Source organism: Macrotis lagotis, chromosome 7 (assembly GCF_037893015.1).
Source record: "Macrotis lagotis isolate mMagLag1 chromosome 7, bilby.v1.9.chrom.fasta, whole genome shotgun sequence".
Lineage (NCBI taxonomy): Eukaryota > Metazoa > Chordata > Mammalia > Peramelemorphia > Peramelidae > Macrotis > Macrotis lagotis.
In genome coordinates, this window is record NC_133664.1 from 43,967,784 (window position 1) to 43,985,832 (window position 18,049).

The 18,049-nt window shown below is 37.6% G+C and overlaps 1 protein-coding gene across 2 annotated transcripts in view; it reads right to left on the reverse strand.

Moving 5' to 3' along the window:
• ULK4 (unc-51 like kinase 4) overlaps window positions 1-18,049 on the reverse strand; it is a 730,095-nt gene that overhangs the window by 164,566 nt on the left and 547,480 nt on the right. For both annotated transcript variants that reach the window (XM_074195881.1, XM_074195880.1), the window contains one exon: window positions 9,945-10,127. In XM_074195881.1, the coding sequence (XP_074051982.1) occupies window positions 9,945-10,127 (183 nt within the window). The remainder of the gene's footprint in view (window positions 1-9,944; window positions 10,128-18,049) is intronic.

An 18,049-nucleotide genomic window follows, 5' to 3' on the forward strand; every position in this document is an offset into this window, starting at 1 on the left:
ATAGACCCAAAACTAACTGGAAACCGAATAACTTCATTTTAAAGAATGAGTGGATCAAACAACAAATTATAGAAAGAATTAATTACTTTATCCTAGATAATGACAATAATGAAACAACATACTAAAACTTATGGGATTCACTCAAAGTGGCTGTCAGGGGATATATTACAGCTTTAAATGCTTATATGAATAAATTAGAGAAAGAGGAAATCACTGAACTAGAAAAATTAGAGAAAGAACAAATTAAAACCCCCCAATTAAATACCAAATTGGAAATTCTAAAAATTAAAGGAGAAATTAATAAAAGCAAAAGCAAAAAAAAAATTGAATTAATAAATGAAACCAAGAGTGGGTTTGGTTTTTTTTTAGAATTTTTTTTCAAGGCAATGCCCAAGGCCACATGGCTAGGTAATTATTAAGTGTCTGATGATGGATTTGAACCCAGGTACTCCTGACTCCAAGGCCGGTGCTCTATCCACTGTATCACCTAACTGCCCCCAAGAGTTGGTTCTATGAAAAAATCAATAAAACTGATAAACCTCTGGTCAATTTGATTAAAAAAAAGAAAGAAGAAAACCCAATTGCTAGTATCATAAATGAAAAAGGTAAACTCACTACCAATAAGGAGGAAATTAAAGAAATAATTCAGAATTGTTTTGCCCAACTCTATGCCAGTAAATTTGACAATCTAAGTGAAATGGACAAATATTTACAAAAATATAAGTTGCCCAGGTTAAATGAAGAAGAGTTTAAATACCTAAATAACCCTATCTTAGAAAAAGAAATTCAACAAGTCATCATTGAACTGCCTAAGAAAAAAATCTCCAGGGCCTGATGGATTCACAAGTGAATTCTACCAAACATTTAAGAAACAATTGGTTCCAATTCTATATGAACTCTTTGGAAAAATAAGGAAAGACAGAACTCTGCCTCTTTCTACAACAATATGGTGCTGATACCTAAACCAGGAAGAATTAAAACAGAGAAATAAAATTATAGACCTATCTCCCTGATGAATATAGATGCAAAAATCTTAAATAAAATCTGAGCAAAACGATTACAACATGTTATCACTAGGATAATACATTTTGACCAAGTAGGATTCATCCCAGGAATTCGCGGTTGGTTCACTATTAGTTTAACTGATAGTATAATTAATTATATCAAGAAGCCTATCAAAAATTATATGATTACATCAATAGTTGCTGAAAAAGCTATTGACAAAATATAGCACCAATTCCTACTGAAAACACTAGAGAGTGTTGGAATAAATGGACTGTTCTTTAGTATAATAAGCAGTATCTATTTGAAACCATCAACAAGCATTATGTGCAAAAGGGATAGTCTTGAGTCATTCCCAATAAGATCAGGGGTCAAACAAGGATGCCCATCATCATCACTACTATTCAATATCATATTAGAAATATTAGCTTCAGCAATGAGAGAAGAAAAAGAAATGGAAAGAATTAGAATTGGGAAGGAAGAGACAAAACTCTCACTCTTTGGAGATGACATGATGGTATACCTAGAGAATTCCAAAACATCATCCAAAAAACTACTGGAAACAATTAACAACTTTAGCAAAGTTGCAGAATATAAAATAAACCCTCATAAATTCTCAACTTTTCTATATATAACTAGCAAGATACAGCAGGAAGACCTAGAAAGAGAAATCCCATTCAAAGTAACCTTAGGCTTTCTGTGGGGGTGGGGTGGGGGAGGGAAGTAAGATTAGGGGAAAAATAGTAGAACTCAAAATAAATAAAATCTTTAATAAAAAAGAAAAAAACAAAGTAACCACAGACAATATACAATACCTGGGAGTCTACCTGTCAAGGCAGACTCAGAAACTTTTTGAAAACAAATACAAAACACTTCTCATAGAAATAAAGTCAGATTTAAATAACTGGGCAAACATCAACTGCTCATGGATAGGTCGAGCTGATATAATAAAAATGACAATTCTACCAAAACTGAACTACCTGTTTAGTGCCCTACCAATCAAAATTCCAAAAAATACTTTAATGAGTTAGAAAAAGTTATAAGTAAATTCATATGGAGAAATAAAAAGTCAAGAATTTCCAGGGATTCAATGAAAATAAGTACAAAAGAAAGTGGCTTACCTACTAGATCTAAAATTATATTATAAAGCATCAGTCATCAAAACTGACTGGTATTGGATAAGAAATAGAGTGGTGGACTAGTGGAACAGACTAGATGTAATAGCAGGAAATGATTATAGTAATCTGCTGTTTGATAAACCCAAAGAGTCCAGCTATTGGGATAAAAACTCTCTCTATTTGATAAAAACTATTGGGAAAATTGGAAGTTAGTATGGAAGAAACTTAGATTAGACCAATAGCAATACACCCTATACCAAGATAAGATCAAAATGGATACAGGATCTAGACATAAAAATCAATATTATAAGCAAACTAGAAGATCAAGGAATAGTTTCCTGTCAGATTTATGGAAAGAGAAAGCAATTTATGACCAAGGAAGAGATGGAGAACATCACTAAGGCAAACTAAATGATTTTGATTACGTTAAATTAAAAGGCTTTTGCACAGACTAAACCACTGTAACCAACATCAAAAGAAATGTAGTAAATTGGAAAATAATCTTTACAGCTGGTGTTTCTGACAAAGGACTCATTTCTAAAATGTATACAGAGAACCGAGTCAAATTTTTAAAAAAAGCCATTCCCCAATTGACAAATGGTCTAAGGATATGCAAAGGCAATTTATAGATGAAGAGATCAAAGTGATCCATAGTCATATGAAAAATTGCTCGAAATCATTACTTATTAGAGAAATGCAAATTAAAGCATCTCTGAGGTACCACCTCACACCTCTCAGACTGACCAATATGACCTGAAAGGGCTATGATCATTGTTGGAAGGGTTGTGGGAAATCTAGGACACTATTACATTGTTGGTGGGGCTGTGAACTCATCCATCCTTTCTGGAGAGCATTTTGGAACTATGCCCAAAGGGCAACAAAAATGTGCAAACCCTTTGATCCAGCAATACCACTACTGGGTATAGACCCTGAAAAGATGATAAAAAGGGGTAAAAACATCAGTTGTACAAAAATATTCATAGCAGTCCTGTTTGTGGTGGCAAAGAATTGGAAATCAAGTAAATGTTCTTCATTTGGTGAATGGCTTAGTGAACTGTGGTATATGTATGTCATGGAACACTATTAGAAACCAGGAGGGGTGGGAATTCAGGGAAGCCTGGAGGGATTTGCATGAACTGATGCTGAGTGAGATGGGCAAAACCAGAAAAACAGTGTACACCCTAACAGCTACATGGCGGGGGTGATCAACCTTGATGGACTTGCTCATTCCATCATTGCAACAATCAGGGACAATTTGGGGCTGTCTGCAATGGAGAATACCATCTGTATCCGGAGAAAGAATGTGGAGTTTGAACAAAGACCAAGGACTATTAACTTTAATTTAGGGAAAAAAAACCTGATATCTTATTGTCTGATCTTGCTATCTCTTATACTTTATGTTTCTTCCTTAAGGATATGATTTCTCTCTCATCCCATTCAATTTGGATCAATGACAACATGGAAACAATGTAAAGATTCGCAAATTGCCATCTGTGGTGGGGAGGAGGGAAGTAAGATTGGGGAAAAATGTAAAACTCAAAATCTTTAAAAAATTAGGTTTTTCTTTACTTTTTAACTTAAAAAACCACATCTGTCATTAACTTCAAAAGGAAGCTCCACAGATATTTTGCAGGATAAATTTTTTTTGGAGAAGCATTAAGTAGAGAAAGAATAAGACTCAGTTATTCCAATAGTTGATTAATAGCCGAAAGTCTAATCGCCAAAAGGCTGTTATTTTACTTCATGTACAGGCTCTTAGAACAAGATGTGTACCATTCATACATCAATAAAATTTAAGATTCCCTGGAAGATCTAACTGAAATAACCCTCCCCAATACTCCCCTCCAAGCACTCTCCATTTCAGCAGCTCTGGCCTAATTTATGTTCCTGGCCCCTTTCTGGGTCTTTGTATTGCTTGTCCCAGGCCTAGAGTTCTCTTTCCTCTCATCCTGGGTCAGACAGGGGAGGCATAAAGCCAGGAGGGACCTTTCACTGCCAAGGAGGACATCCAATCCTGAGTCTAGTCCAGGGAGGTTTTCATCCCTGGTGGGGATGGTGAGGTCCTCCAGAGGTTCTATTAACAAATGACATTGTGATGTTGGTCTCAAACCCCAAAGATTTTGAAAAGTTTGCTGGGAGAGGGAGAGGTTTGGGGACACCCAAGGGAATTTGGCCTGTCCATCCATACAGGAAAGAACAAGCAGGTAATGAATTTGCACTTGGAAGATTTCAACATGCACTTGGAAACACAGTCTTTGAAGGCAAAGAGTCCATTATACACACACACACACACACACACACACACACACATATATATATATATATACATGTAAAGAGAGAAAATGATATGGATCCAGAGTTAGATACTTCTAGAAGGAAAACATCCTGGAATCCTTTAGATTCCCCCCCCCCCAGGCAAAGAATCATCTTTTCCATAACATTTCCTAGGTGTTGCCACCAAGTCAGTGAGATATGGAGTACCACTGCCTCCTGAAAGCCTGGCATCACGCAGAGCTTGGGTTGTGCATGGTGGGTGTGAATGGACACATCATGGTTAAGGTAGGTCCAATGCCAGCACTTTCTTAGATTGGGTTCCACATTGGAGTCTTCACAAGTAATTGAACAGTCAGCTAAAGGAAGCTTTCTTTGCCCTAATAACAGCTAAGATATGCTAGGAGGATACAGTAGCTCTAGGCTTCTCTGAATTTGCCAATTTCTCTCTCCTCTCAATAAATCTACCAACTTGGAGGGGGCTCTAAAACCATTAGTTAGGATGGTTTTATGCCCTTTTGGTGACCTGGAAGCTGCCAAGGGAGGAAGGGTTAATTAAGTATTTTCCCCCTCAAAGGAAAACAAATTGCTTTTATAGGGAACCAGGGGGATGCCTAGTCCCTTTACAAATATATAACGAAAGGAACTCCAAAGAACAAGAGTAAACTAACTATCAAACATATTGCATAGGAAAAGAAGATGGACTTGTTACAAGTGAGAGAGTCAGAGTCCTCCTCTGGGGTCCTAAAAGTGCCAGGAAAAAGTGAGGAATACCCTCGAGCTCCTGGGATAGACCCCTTAGGATGAACTTTTGGGAGGATATGATGAGTGTTGCACAGGATGAGTAGGCATGGAGGGACTGTGCTCTACATCACTGGATGGACCCTCTAAACACATTTGAGTGTTTGACATTTGAGTATTTCAAAATAATGGAACATTTATAGTTGAAATATTAGTGTAAATGAGTGAGTCTGTCTTTGGTTCATTCTCAACTGTAAGCCAGTCAACAACCCTCTCTTCTGCATTAACTTGAGAAATAGCTCTTTTACCTTCCTAGCAAGAATGGCTTCAAAATGGAGATGATTGAGAAGGAGTTTATCCCATCTTTTCATTTGTTTAAGTTTTCTACCTTGAAGACAGGTGGAGACATGCTCCATTTCAGCATTCTTTTTCTAGGGGGGAAAAAAGTCAAGTTGGGACATTTTAAGGAGAATTGAGAGAGAAAGGTGTGGTGAGATTTGCTGAAGGTCAAAAGCTGTGTGATGTGGAGAGGCAGGATAGCATAGACAAATCTTTACTATTAATCCTCTGCTGACAGAGAGGACTCCCACTCCGACTCTATTGCTTTAGTCTCTGAGATGGAGGAATGGGAGCTTATATGCATTGATGGCTGAAGGCATAGGGGTCATGTGATTCTTGTTCATGATGATTCCATACCTTTTTTAGCTTGGTGGGATATAGATGGTCTAGACGCCTGCTCTCCCCCCCCCCCCAAAAGGGAAGATCATCCAGAATCAACTTCAGGCTGCTTAGTAACTAATTCTGATTAAACACCAATACGGTCTATTCTTACTCCAGGAAACGGCACGTAAATGACAAAAGGTCTTAAATTTAGGTTCTCAGGAAACTTAGAGATCACTAACAAAAGATCTCTATTTTTCAAGACATAATATAGAACAATTAGCAAAATTCTTTTTCTTATCCCAAAAGTTCCGTATGGGTAGACAAAAGACAATCCAAGAAGCATACTATATAAAACACATCTTTCTCATATCAATGATCAGAACTAGAAAATGCACATTTTTCTTGTAATTATTAGCAAAAAAAATGTAGTGAAAAATAAAAGGAAGAGATTTAGAATTTTAATAGAATGAATTCTCCAGTTTCTATAGTGAAAGAAAAGGTCCATGAGTCATAGAACTTTTCTTATCTTAACTTGAATTAATCTTTTTTAAATGATATAAATTACTAATTCCTAATCAAGCCTAGTCCCTCTGGGGCAGTTGGGTGGCACAAGAAATAAGTTCTGGGCCTGGAGTCAATAAATTGAACTCATTTTCCTGAGTTCAAATCTGGCCTCCAATATATACTAGCTATGTGACTCTGGGCATGTCACTGTTTGCCTCAGTTTCCTCATCTGTAAAATGAGTTGGAGAAGGAAATAGCAAAACACCCCAGTATCTTTGCCAAGATACTCTGAATGGTCCTGAAGAGCTAAACACAAGTGAAATGACTCAACAAAAAATTAATCCCTCCTGGACTACTGAGGCTTAATTAAAGAGGAAGAAGTCTTTGGCCCTCAACTAAAATTTCCAGGAAACCAGCATAACTTCCAATCCAGGAATGAATGTAAACTACTTTTCTCTAATTCTCTCCATAAGTGTGTTATTTTTTTATTTTTTTTTAGTTTTTGCAAGGCAATGGGGTTTACACAAGGTAAGCAGCTTGCCCAAGGTCACACAGCTAGGTAATTATTAACTCCAGGGCTGGCACTCTATCCACTACACTACCTAGCCACCCCTATTAGCACCTTAAGAAATAAAAAAAAAATCAAAACCTAAAAATTAAAAAAAACTTTATTTTTTACAAGCATTTATCTTCCCTTCTCACTGAGAAATTAAAAATCTTTTAAAAACAACTCTTGTAATACGTGTAGTCCAACAAAACAAATTCCTACATTGCTCTTGTCCAACACCAAGTCTCATCCTGCATTTTAAGTCCAACATTTAAGCACCAGATACCCAAGTTTTGTCTTTGTTTCCCTGGACTTGGGGTCTACCCCATTTTCTCAAAGTTGTATGTCTTTATAATATTATTGTCATTGTGTTGCTTGTTCTCCTAGCTCTGCTCATGATAAGGGTGTTCCAGGTGGGAAGGCCTGCTTAGACATGCTGGTGCTAATACCTTGTGGAGCCAGCTTTTATTCTTAAGCCTTGTGCAACTTGGGAGTTGTAGGTATGACATGAATGGTGAATTGAGAAAATGCTTCTTTAAGTTGCTACCACCTACTCTCAACCTTTGTCCTTTCAAAGCAACAAAGGGCTTCATTATTTATTTATTTATTTATGCTTTGCCATGTCCATGAAAAAGAGAATATCTCTGAATGTTGGAACTTAGACCCTTCACTTTTGCACCTCAAATTCTGGAATCTTGTTGGTCAACCAAGGGAAAAACTATGCCTTTAGTAATAAAGCAGATTCTACTTAGTATTCTTGCTATCGCTCTCCAGGAATTGGAAGGATGGATTCCCTGACTTTCTGCCTGATTACTCTTAATTTACCTTATTGAGATACTACCTCCTAGTCCAAATTATGATTTAGCTTAAAATTTAGGAAATGCATGCATTTCTGGAGTTAGCCAAACGATAACTACTAGTACATATTATCAAATTAATAATATCTATGAACAAAACTATATCATGAGGGTAGCAAATGGAATTCACTATTCATTAAAATTTGTCTGCCACTTTGTTTAAGTGATTGCAAAGTTCAGATCTGGAGTTTAATGGAAGGCAAATCATAGTGTAATGGGTGACTGGTGCTTGTGCAGACCCCATAAGTTTGCTTAGATGTCATTAACCACTAGAAGGCTATAGAGAGTTGTTTCCAAGAGAAACTTGAGTATTGGGGCATGTATAAATATTCTACACTGGTCTACTCCATGGTTGGGAAGAGTCTTTTTTTCACTAGCTGTATAGTTGGAATTATATGTGTCTTTAAAATTGTCAGCACCAATTGGGTCTTCTGATACATTCCCATTTCGGGGAACAAAGTGACTCACTCACTCATGGACAGTGAGACCATATAGTAATGGGTTGGGGCTGGGGAGGAGGTTAGGGGAGACTTCTCCAGTCCTCTCACAACCTGGCTATATGGTCCCTGAGAAACAGATCTGTGTTCTTGGCCCCCCTTTTTTGTTTTTACTCTGTTCTAGGTACTCTAACTCAAATTCTAGAGTTTCTTCGTACAGGGAGTATAGTCCTGCAGAATGTAGCTGGGATTTTGGGTCTGGGTGTGACCTTGGTGGGACCACTGCTATGAATCAACACTCAACTAAGTTGTACGCTGAAAGAGACAAAACTTTCTCTGATAGAGCCAGTGCAGTGGGGTATCATGTCTCTGAGTGTTGGAGGGAAAGTTCACACTCTGTTCTAGCAATATCTTTTAAGCCAATTTCCTTAGTAAAAGCTACTTATGTTAAATAGTTTGAGATACTAAGCTGGTTGCAACACAAGACTCCTGGATTTTGGTGGCTCACCCTCCCAGCAACTACAAGAAAATGAATGAAAGGACTTAGGAGCCAAATCTACATCTTGGAGGTCAAATGCCCTCAGGGGAAGAAGGAGGTCCTAAAGTTTGACCTGTGGGTGAACAAGGTTTCTCTCCAAGATGAACCCCATCTGTGGCTAGCTCCTGTGATTTTTAAAGACATTGAAAAGTCCTATTATACAACCAGTGGAAATGGGGCCTTCCTGAGCATGAGGTGGGCCAATGCAGACTATCCATACAGGCCCCAGAAATCACAATTCTCTTGAAATCATCTTCCTAGTCTTCCAATAATTGATGCCATCATACCAAACTGATGGCTTCCAGTACATATGGATCACAAGATTCAAGCCAAGGAAGAATCATGTAGCACAATATCTTTATTTATAGGTGAGGGAATTGAGGCCAAGGCAGTGACTCATCAAAGGTCACACAGATAGGAAGCTACAGATTCAAACCTAGTAGCTGCTTTGACTTCAAACTCAGAACACATTCTAGCACTCCAAAGATACCTCATTTCTAGAGTTGCTATTTGTGAATCCAAGTGCAACTTGGCAGACAGATATTGACTGAGAGCACAGGCACACAGAAAGTCAACAAAAGGTTTAGGAAAAGGATTATGATCTCCCATCCTTCTCTAATGGCTGGTACAGGTGACACTGCCATCTCTGCTGGGGTTCTGCATTACTCAGGTAGAATATCCTACCTCTCACAGTTGCATTCCTTCAGCTTCTGCTATTCCTTCCTAGCAATACACTACAGTGCTGGAACTTATACTTCCAAATATCCTCAAAGCTATTTGTCTGTCCATACTGCCAATGGGCAATTAACCATACTTGTCCAGGTAACCTGCTGAAACATGTCCAGCCAAACAGAGCACAGCTATAGGAAGCCCACTTTAAAACTAATGACCTGACTGTGCTTCCCAATATCACTGTTCCTAATCCGGTCATATTGTCATGAATGGCATAGAAACACTAACAAGCAAACAGAAAAATCATATCTACTAAATGTTTAACATAGCAGTTGATTTATAAATGTTACTGATCTTCTTCAGTTGGTTAATGCAAGGCATTAGAGAATTAAAGTAATTTGTGTATATGGCTTGAGTTGGACCAGGATGGGAACCAATTTCTTCCAACTCTAGGGCCATTGTTCTAACTAGACAAACTTATTAAACAAACAGGTGATTCCAAACCAAACTCAGTTTTATAACATAAAGTCACAGTTGAGTACATTTCTTTGAGTACATAACTAGAGATATTTAAAGAATCTGTATTTGACTTACCAGCCTTTTTATGATTCTCAATAGCAGCTTTTGTTCCTTGGGCTCCTTGGCCGTCAATAATTCAGCAAAGCTGTCCATATTTTCTGAACTCATACTGTCTACATGGTCTCCTCCATACAGCTGAACTAACACAGACAAGCACCTTGATGAAACCTCAAATATCTCAGGATCTTCGCTTGGAAGCTGAAAAGAGAAAATGAAAACCAGGTTTAATTTTCATCTAAGATTCTAAACCTTAAGTTTCCATAAGAAATGCGATGATTTGAATTGATTGGGGTATGGTTGAGGGGGAGAGCAGATGAAGATTACAAGTAGAATTACTGGTCTTTATTTTTTAATATTTTAACATCAATGAGGTAGATTTTTTTTTTAAATTTATGACAGTGAGGCTAAGTATTAGCAAGTTAAAGTCCTGAACTAACCCACTGAATAAGGAATGAGATCATTTATAACCAGCATATCAATTCCATGAATATACCTCTCCAGGTGTATTTTACTTTATTTCCCTTTCTACATTTTCCTCTGCAGCCCTGTTCAAATGAATGCAAAGCTTGGACATGGAAACCTCCTAAAATATCTGGGGGGGGGTTCCTTTGATAAGGACCTATCCTTAAACCCAATCACTGTGGCTCTCAAAGACTGGCAAACAATAGGGCCCAGGTTAAGCCCCACTAGATCCAGACAATTATTTTCTCCAGAAACCCTTAAGGGCTTTACCCTCCCAGTTTGATTTTTTTTTTGGCTGCTTTCTTTGCCTCAACACTTTCTGACCTAGTCTTAATCAATGAATGGACTTCACTTCAGTCAAAATGAGACCTGCTAAAAGATCTTAGCTGAAAAAGTCAGTCTCCCAGTGCATCCTTGTTCCATCTTCAGTCATCCTGATCTGCAGCTGTATTTAAAAAATGGCCAGGAAGTTCCCCCTCATTCCCCCACTGGCATGGCGTGGTATCAACTGGAGGTCTGGAGGTAGCTGGTGAAGACTTGGAGTGCTTTGTGTGAGTAACAAATGTTTATCAAGTGTCTAGCATGTAGCTATCTTCTAAGAGCTGGGATTCAACAGGGAATAAAACCAAGGTTTTTATGGGGTTAAGTGGTAGGAAAGGGGTAGGGGAGAAGTTAAGGGATTAAGGAGTTGGGTAATATGTAGACTGTGCAAATCTTGAGGGGTCAATTTAGTGCCTGAGTGGTATCTATAAGATAGACAATTGGAGGGGATGTGGTGCCAAAATTCAGAGATTTAATCTGTTCTGGCTAGGGCAGAGATTTGCCTAGTTCTAGTCCTTCACTGAAGTTCACTGACTTCATCAATACCTGCCTGAAGAAAAATACTGGGCACAGGTTTAGATCAAAAGCATAGGGAAAGGTCTAACTCATTCTTGCCAAGGCCCTCCTTCTGCATCTCCCCCTCCCCCTTCCCTATTCTTTCCTTTGGCCCAATGACCAGTGGACACTAATCAGAACTTTAACATTTCTCCAATCACCCACCTTCATCCAGCTATCCAGGACACTGTTAAACTGGTGTCAAGGGACTCTAGATTCCCATTTGTCTGGCCTACTTATCTAAGGGAAGAATTGCAAGCTAATACATAATTATATTTCAAAATTCTGTGTTTGAGAACAGAGAAAAATCAATGACTTCCATGGATGCATGGACCAACTCTGATTTTTAAAAAGGTATGTATAGAAGACAGATATATACGTAAGGAATGAAGAGGGAAAACCAAATTGATATTCTAAGAATGGTATCTAGCTGTAAAAATGTCCAAATGAGCTGCTGCTGCTGAAGAATGTTAAGAGTTAAGAGATTTATTTCTTTTTTTTTAAAGCAATATTGAAGGTTCAAAGAAGACAAAGGACATCTGCTCAGGATATGGGATAATAATGAGAGATCCCAATAAAAAGGCAGAACTTTTTAATCTCCTGGCCTCCTCTTCCTCTTCCCATTCCCCCAGATTTCAGACTGGGATGCTGCCTTTGATTGATGATCTTTCTCTTTATCTTAACTGGTCCCAGCACCTCCACTCCACTTCCTAGACTTCTCCAAACCAAGCTCCCCCCCTTTCCCTGCTTTCCAACTCTTACTTCTCCCATTAAAATAAGTCCTTTGAGGTCAGAATCCAGAATCTAGTTTGCTTCTATTTGTAGTTCTAGTGATGCAGGGGAAAGATATAGAGAATTATGATTGTAACAGAAACAAAATTTGCATCTTAAACTATTGAATCTTAAATTAGGTGGAAGTTTCCTACTCTTTGAGATGTAAATTGACAAGATAGAGAATTATGAATGTAACATAAAAAAACAAAATTTGTAATCTTAAAGGTGTTGAATCTTGTTAAATTGGGTGGAGATTCCCTACTCTTGAGATGTAAAGCAGCTACAGGTGATTCATTGTTTAAGGTAAAATTTGCATCCTGATCTCCTTAGGCTTCACCCTCTACCTAATTCCTGGTCCAGTAAGGGGAAGGGAATTCCTTTTGGCCTCTGGATGACAGGCAAGACACAAAAACTTGGGTTGGACTCTGCTCAAGGTCCCCAGTCTTCTCTGACCTGCTGGCCCAGTCAAGTTGAGCTTGACTGCTCTTTTGTCTCTGTCTCTCTTTACCTACCATTTTCTTATTGTAACTCCTTTTATTGAATTTTTATTTTCTTTCCACCCTTGCTTTCCTGAGTCTGAATAATGATTCCTCATAGGCAGAACAAAACTCAGGTAGCCAGCAGCTACATAATGGTGAACCAGTCAGGAGGAATTCTCTGCCCAGACTTGGAAAACTGGATCAAGTTCCAAAGGTGAGAAGCACACTCCTTTTTAAGATCCTAGATTTTTACACAAGTAGGAAAGTTATTGACCTCTAGCCCTCCTTCTGTATGTGTCTCTGTTTTTTATTCAGGTTGACCAGTGAAGGCAGCCCTGAGGTATTTGTCCACCCCACCCCCCCACCCCCCGCCCCATCATGGAGTGAGGGTTGTTAAGGAAGGACGTTGGACATATGTCCAACTGACCAGTTTGCCTATCTAGAAGTTTAGGAGAATTAAAACATGGGGGGAAACTTGGTACCAAAGTACTAAAAAACTTGGTACCCCTCCTCCCCCGAGATGTGCTAGCTCCTTGGAATTTGACAAAAACAAAACACCTGAACTCCTACAAATTATCTTTGGGTGCAACTCTCTTTCTCTTTGAAATGCTCTCTCTCATTCTCTGTAACTCCCACCCTCTGCAGGCGGAGGGTGGGGGGGAAGGAAAATCTTTCTTTTTTTAGAACTTTGGAACTCAAACCTATGTCTCAGATAGAATGAATGCTTCACGGCAGAAAAGGTAAGATTCCCCCAAAACTTGTTTTGGCCCCCTTGTTTAAAATAAAGAATCCCCATGCCTTCTTCCTGGTTTGGGGAGGGGTTGGACAATGACCTTGTTTTATCAGTTCTAAGGCCCCTTTCCCTAATGACATTAGCTGGGCTGAGAAAGCCTCACCCTTGGGAGGGGGAAGGGGGAATGGGCAGTTGATTGAGAAGCCCCATGGTTAGTTAAAAAAAGAAAATAACTTTTTCTGGACTAGGAAATAAAGATTTCATCTTTTAATTGAGCCTGTACTAATAACTAATATCTCTGTAATAGAGTAACTGGATTTGAACTTTATAAAGTTACCTAAGAATGCATTTATAAAGTTACTGAAGAATTTTTAACTTGATTGGCTATTTCAAAATCTTAATTGAATATATAAGAGGTTCCTCAAGAAACCCTGATTGATTCTGAAAGTTATTTTTTTACTGGTCTTAATTGGTACATTAAAAAATATAATATAAATATATGTATGTGTGTATTTGTGTATATGTGTGTTTAAATATCAATGGGATGTTTTCATATCTCTCCACTGACCTAGAGGTGGGAAAAATCTATATTCTGAAATTTGGTGCTGGCCAGAGTTTCCAAAAATTTCACTTCGGTAAATTTGAAATCTTTATACAAAAGAGTTGTGTCTGTGTCTAAACTCTGTGTCTATGTGTGTGTAATTCAGATCTGAAATACTTACAGTTACCTAAGTTAAATGTTATGCCTTTTGGTTTGGGTTTTTAATTTAATTGCTTAAAAAAAGTCTAATTTAAAATTAAATAATTAATGAGGTTGGGATCTGAATCTGTCCCCTTTATACCATCTGAAAGTTTATAAGTGGCAAAGTTTGTGAAATTACCTTAAATTTTTGTTAGCCTAATATTGTTTGAAAGCTGTTTTCAACTTATGTTAATTGAGACTTTACGGTTTAGTAAATGTAGACTTTCTGCCCTTAAGAGGCTTTGAAAAGAAGGTAGGAAAGCCTTTGATAGGAAAAGGTCACCACCTTGTATTTAAAAAAAAGAAACTATCTGAGAGCTAAATAAGAGTTAATTTAGTCACCTTTGAAAGTTCTGTAACAAGTCTTGAGAATTTATATGCAATTATCAAATGTTTATAAAAGGGAATATATATGTATATGTGTATATAGATGTATAATATATATGACTAAAAGTAAAATCTACTTAACATCTATTTTTTGAAAATAAGAAACTGTATTAACATTGCCTAACCTTTATAGCATTTTGCTCTTGTTCTAAGGGGAATGAAATTTTTAAATAAGAATCTTATGTCCAATGTAAATTAATAGTGTATGCTTAATTTTAAAGAAGTCAAGAATATGGTCTTTCTCATGGTAACTGCAGGCAGCTCTGACTGGCTAAACATAGCAATTGTGTGGTTCCTCTGGAGGGTAACCAATGGATGAATTGGATGCACTTATCAGTTATGTGATATTCTTTTGTAACTTCAAAAAAATCATATTTACAGGGTTTGGTTCTCTTGTGAACATGTAAGCTATCTGCATACTGTAATGTTGAAGTCTAGAATTAACATGCAATTGCTTTGAAGGGGTGGTAAGGGAAATATCACAAATTATGACCCTTCTGGGATAAATCAATGGATTCATGCATAATAACTCATGTTATTAATTGATTTGAATGCCTGTTTTTTTTTACTATTGTTTAATTGCACTGGAATCAGTAACACATGTTAGAAATTTAAAGTGTTCTAAGATGTTCTAATGATTTTTTTAAAGAATTCTGAAAGTAATCATTTGTATTCTGAAGATAGCTAGTAGTTAAAAGTTTAATTATAGAAGTTTCTAGCTATATATGTAAACTGGGGCTAAACTGTGGTTATTTGCTCTGAGGGAAAAGAACCTATGTAACATGAAGCAGATAAAATAATGATGATAATTTGAGATTTCTCTGTGGCAATCTCTAGCCAACTGTTATATAAGTCTGGAGATGATGGGCAACCTCCTAGCCAGAAGGAGATGCTTAGTTATTTTAAACATAGTTAATAACTAATGTGTTCACTGCAAAAGGTTGATTTTATAAAAAGATGATTTTGGGTTATTCCATTTTACATCTCAAAATCTGTTTTATAATATTTCATTTACAGCATTGCTCTTAGGTACATGAGCAACAACTGAATTATATTTTTTTCCCCTGAATCTCTTATACCAAATTACAGCCTGGCATATTCTTGATTCTCCTTAGTACTCAAGTCACCTGAAGCTCTGGTTATAGGTAACTGCTATTTTACAACATATTGATAATTGATCAGCCTGACATCAGGTATGTTAAAACAGAAAGCCAATATGCCAATGAAGCCATGAGCTATGGGGTTTGATGTTAAATGCTGCAGATGGTATAAGTGACCTTTGAAAGAGCGACCCTAGTCCCAACTGGGGTAGGATTCTCTTAAAGGAATCCCTTACCTGGCTCATTGAAAAGGATTATCTATATGACTTCATAAGGGAATATGTCCATATGTCCCTCTCTGCTCTGTAATAGAAAATTGCCATGATCATTCCGTGTGCATCATAATTAAGTATGAGAGTGAGCCAGTGGATCAGGATAATACCTATTTGTATTTTTTTAATTGCTTTAAAATAGAGATCCATTCTTCAACTAGAAGTTTTGTTCGTTCTTATTTTTTTTTTTTAGAATTTTATTTAAGGGGGCCATGGAGTTAAGTGACTTGCCCAACATCACATAGCTAAGCAATTATTATGTTTGAGTCTGGATTTGAACTCAGATCCTCCTGATTCCAGGGCTGGTATTCTATCCACTGTGCCACCTAGCTGTCCCCATTTTTGTTCATTCTAAACATGGCCAAAGCAAAATAGAAAATTCTGTTGCAAATTACCTTTTGGACATGTGCATTTTTTTTTGTTGGTTTTGTTTTAGATTTTTGTCTGAGGCTGAATTTGAACTCAGGTACTTCTGACTCCAGGGCTTGTGCTCTATCCACTGCACCACCTGGCTGCCCTCCATTTGCTGTTTTAAAATGCTTATTGAGTACATTTGTTTATATTATTTTTGAGCTTTTCATTACAACTTAATGTGGCTAATTAATGAATCTGTGTTATATTGGAACCCATGTTCTTATAAAAAATATTTTGATACTATCAGGCTTAGGATCCTAAAGTATAATTCTTGCTTTTAGATACCTTCTAGTTTTTCCCAAGTATTGGACCTCTGTTAAATAGCCTTCTGTTACAGTATCTTTGGTTTTTGCTTGCTCAATTGTTTCCCTTGAGGTTTGTTTCTCTAGCTGTATATCTCCAAGACCAGCCTCTGCAGATGCCAGCCAGCTGTGCCAGCCAATCATTTCCTGGACCCTTCCTCAATGAAACACCCTTGCTGTAATGCATTCATCTCCAAATGACCCAGAAAGGATCTGGGTCCCGAATAATTTTGAGGGGGGGAAATGATGCAGGGAAAAGATAGAGAGAATTATGATTGTAACAGAAACAAAATTTGTAATTTTAAAGACTGTTGAATCTTAAGTTGGGTGGAGGTTTCCTACTCTTGAGATGTAAATTGACAAGATGTAGAGAATTATGAATGTAACATAAAAAAACAAAATTTGTAATCTTAAAGATGTTGAAATCTTGTTAAATTGGGTGGAGGTTTCCTACTCTTGAGATGTAAATTGACAAGATGTAGAGAATTATGAATGTAACATAAAAAAAACAAAATTTGTAATCTTAAAGATGTTGAAATCTTGTTAAATTGGGTGGAGGTTTCCTACTCTTGAGATGTAAAGCAACTACAGGTGATTCATTGTTTAAGGTAAAATTTGCATCCTGATCTCCTTAGGCTTCACCCTCTAATTCCTGGTCCAGTAAAAGAAAGGGAGTTCGACTTTTGCCCTCTGGATGAGAGGCGAGACACAAAAACCTGGGTTGGACTCTGCTCACGGCCGGCCAGTCTTCTCTGACCTGCTAGCCCAGTCAAGCTCAACTTGACTGCTCCTTTGTCTTTGTCTCTATCTACCATTATCTTATATGTTGTAACTTCTTTTAATGAATTTTTATTTTTTTTTCCACCCTTGCTTTCCTGAGTCTGAATAATGATTCCTCATAGGCAGAACCAAACTCACATATAGCCAGCAGCTATACTAGCACTTAATGAACTTAGTTCATTGACTTTTAGTAGAGTATCCTGACTAGCCCCAATTAATGAAACCTTGGATTTCTGCCTTAGCCTGAAGGGATTAAGCCTTTGAGCTAACACCCTTTATCTGCATATCCTTTCTTTACTTGTGGCTCTTGGAGCTACTGCCCCCCATCACCATATCTCCTCCATCTACAACCTTCATAAAAGCTCAGTCATCTTCAGGTGAGCTGCTCCTCTGCCTTTGGAGGGTAGCCCATGTTTCCCCAAACTCTCCTCCTTCTTCTTTCTTCTACAGAAATTTACTGTAGGAGAATTCACTAGTTTCCCAGGAAGAACTCAGGACTCTGACCCCCAGAGGGCGGTTGTAAAAGAAACACAGATTTATTAAAAAGTCATTGCAATACAAAAGAAGGTGAGTGATAGCTAAGAGTTCCTAAAAGGCCACGTGGTTGTGGGTACAGCAGTTTAACTAGACAAGCCAGCTGAATTAACTAATGTATTAGAGAGTTAAAGTTCATCAAGTTAAAGATCCTAAGATTACAGTTCTTCAAGTGAGAGAACATAAGATTAAGGGAGCTAAAGTTCTTTAGAGGCCATGTGGTTTGGGGCACAGCAGCCTAACCAGGCTGATCAAGTTGTGCATG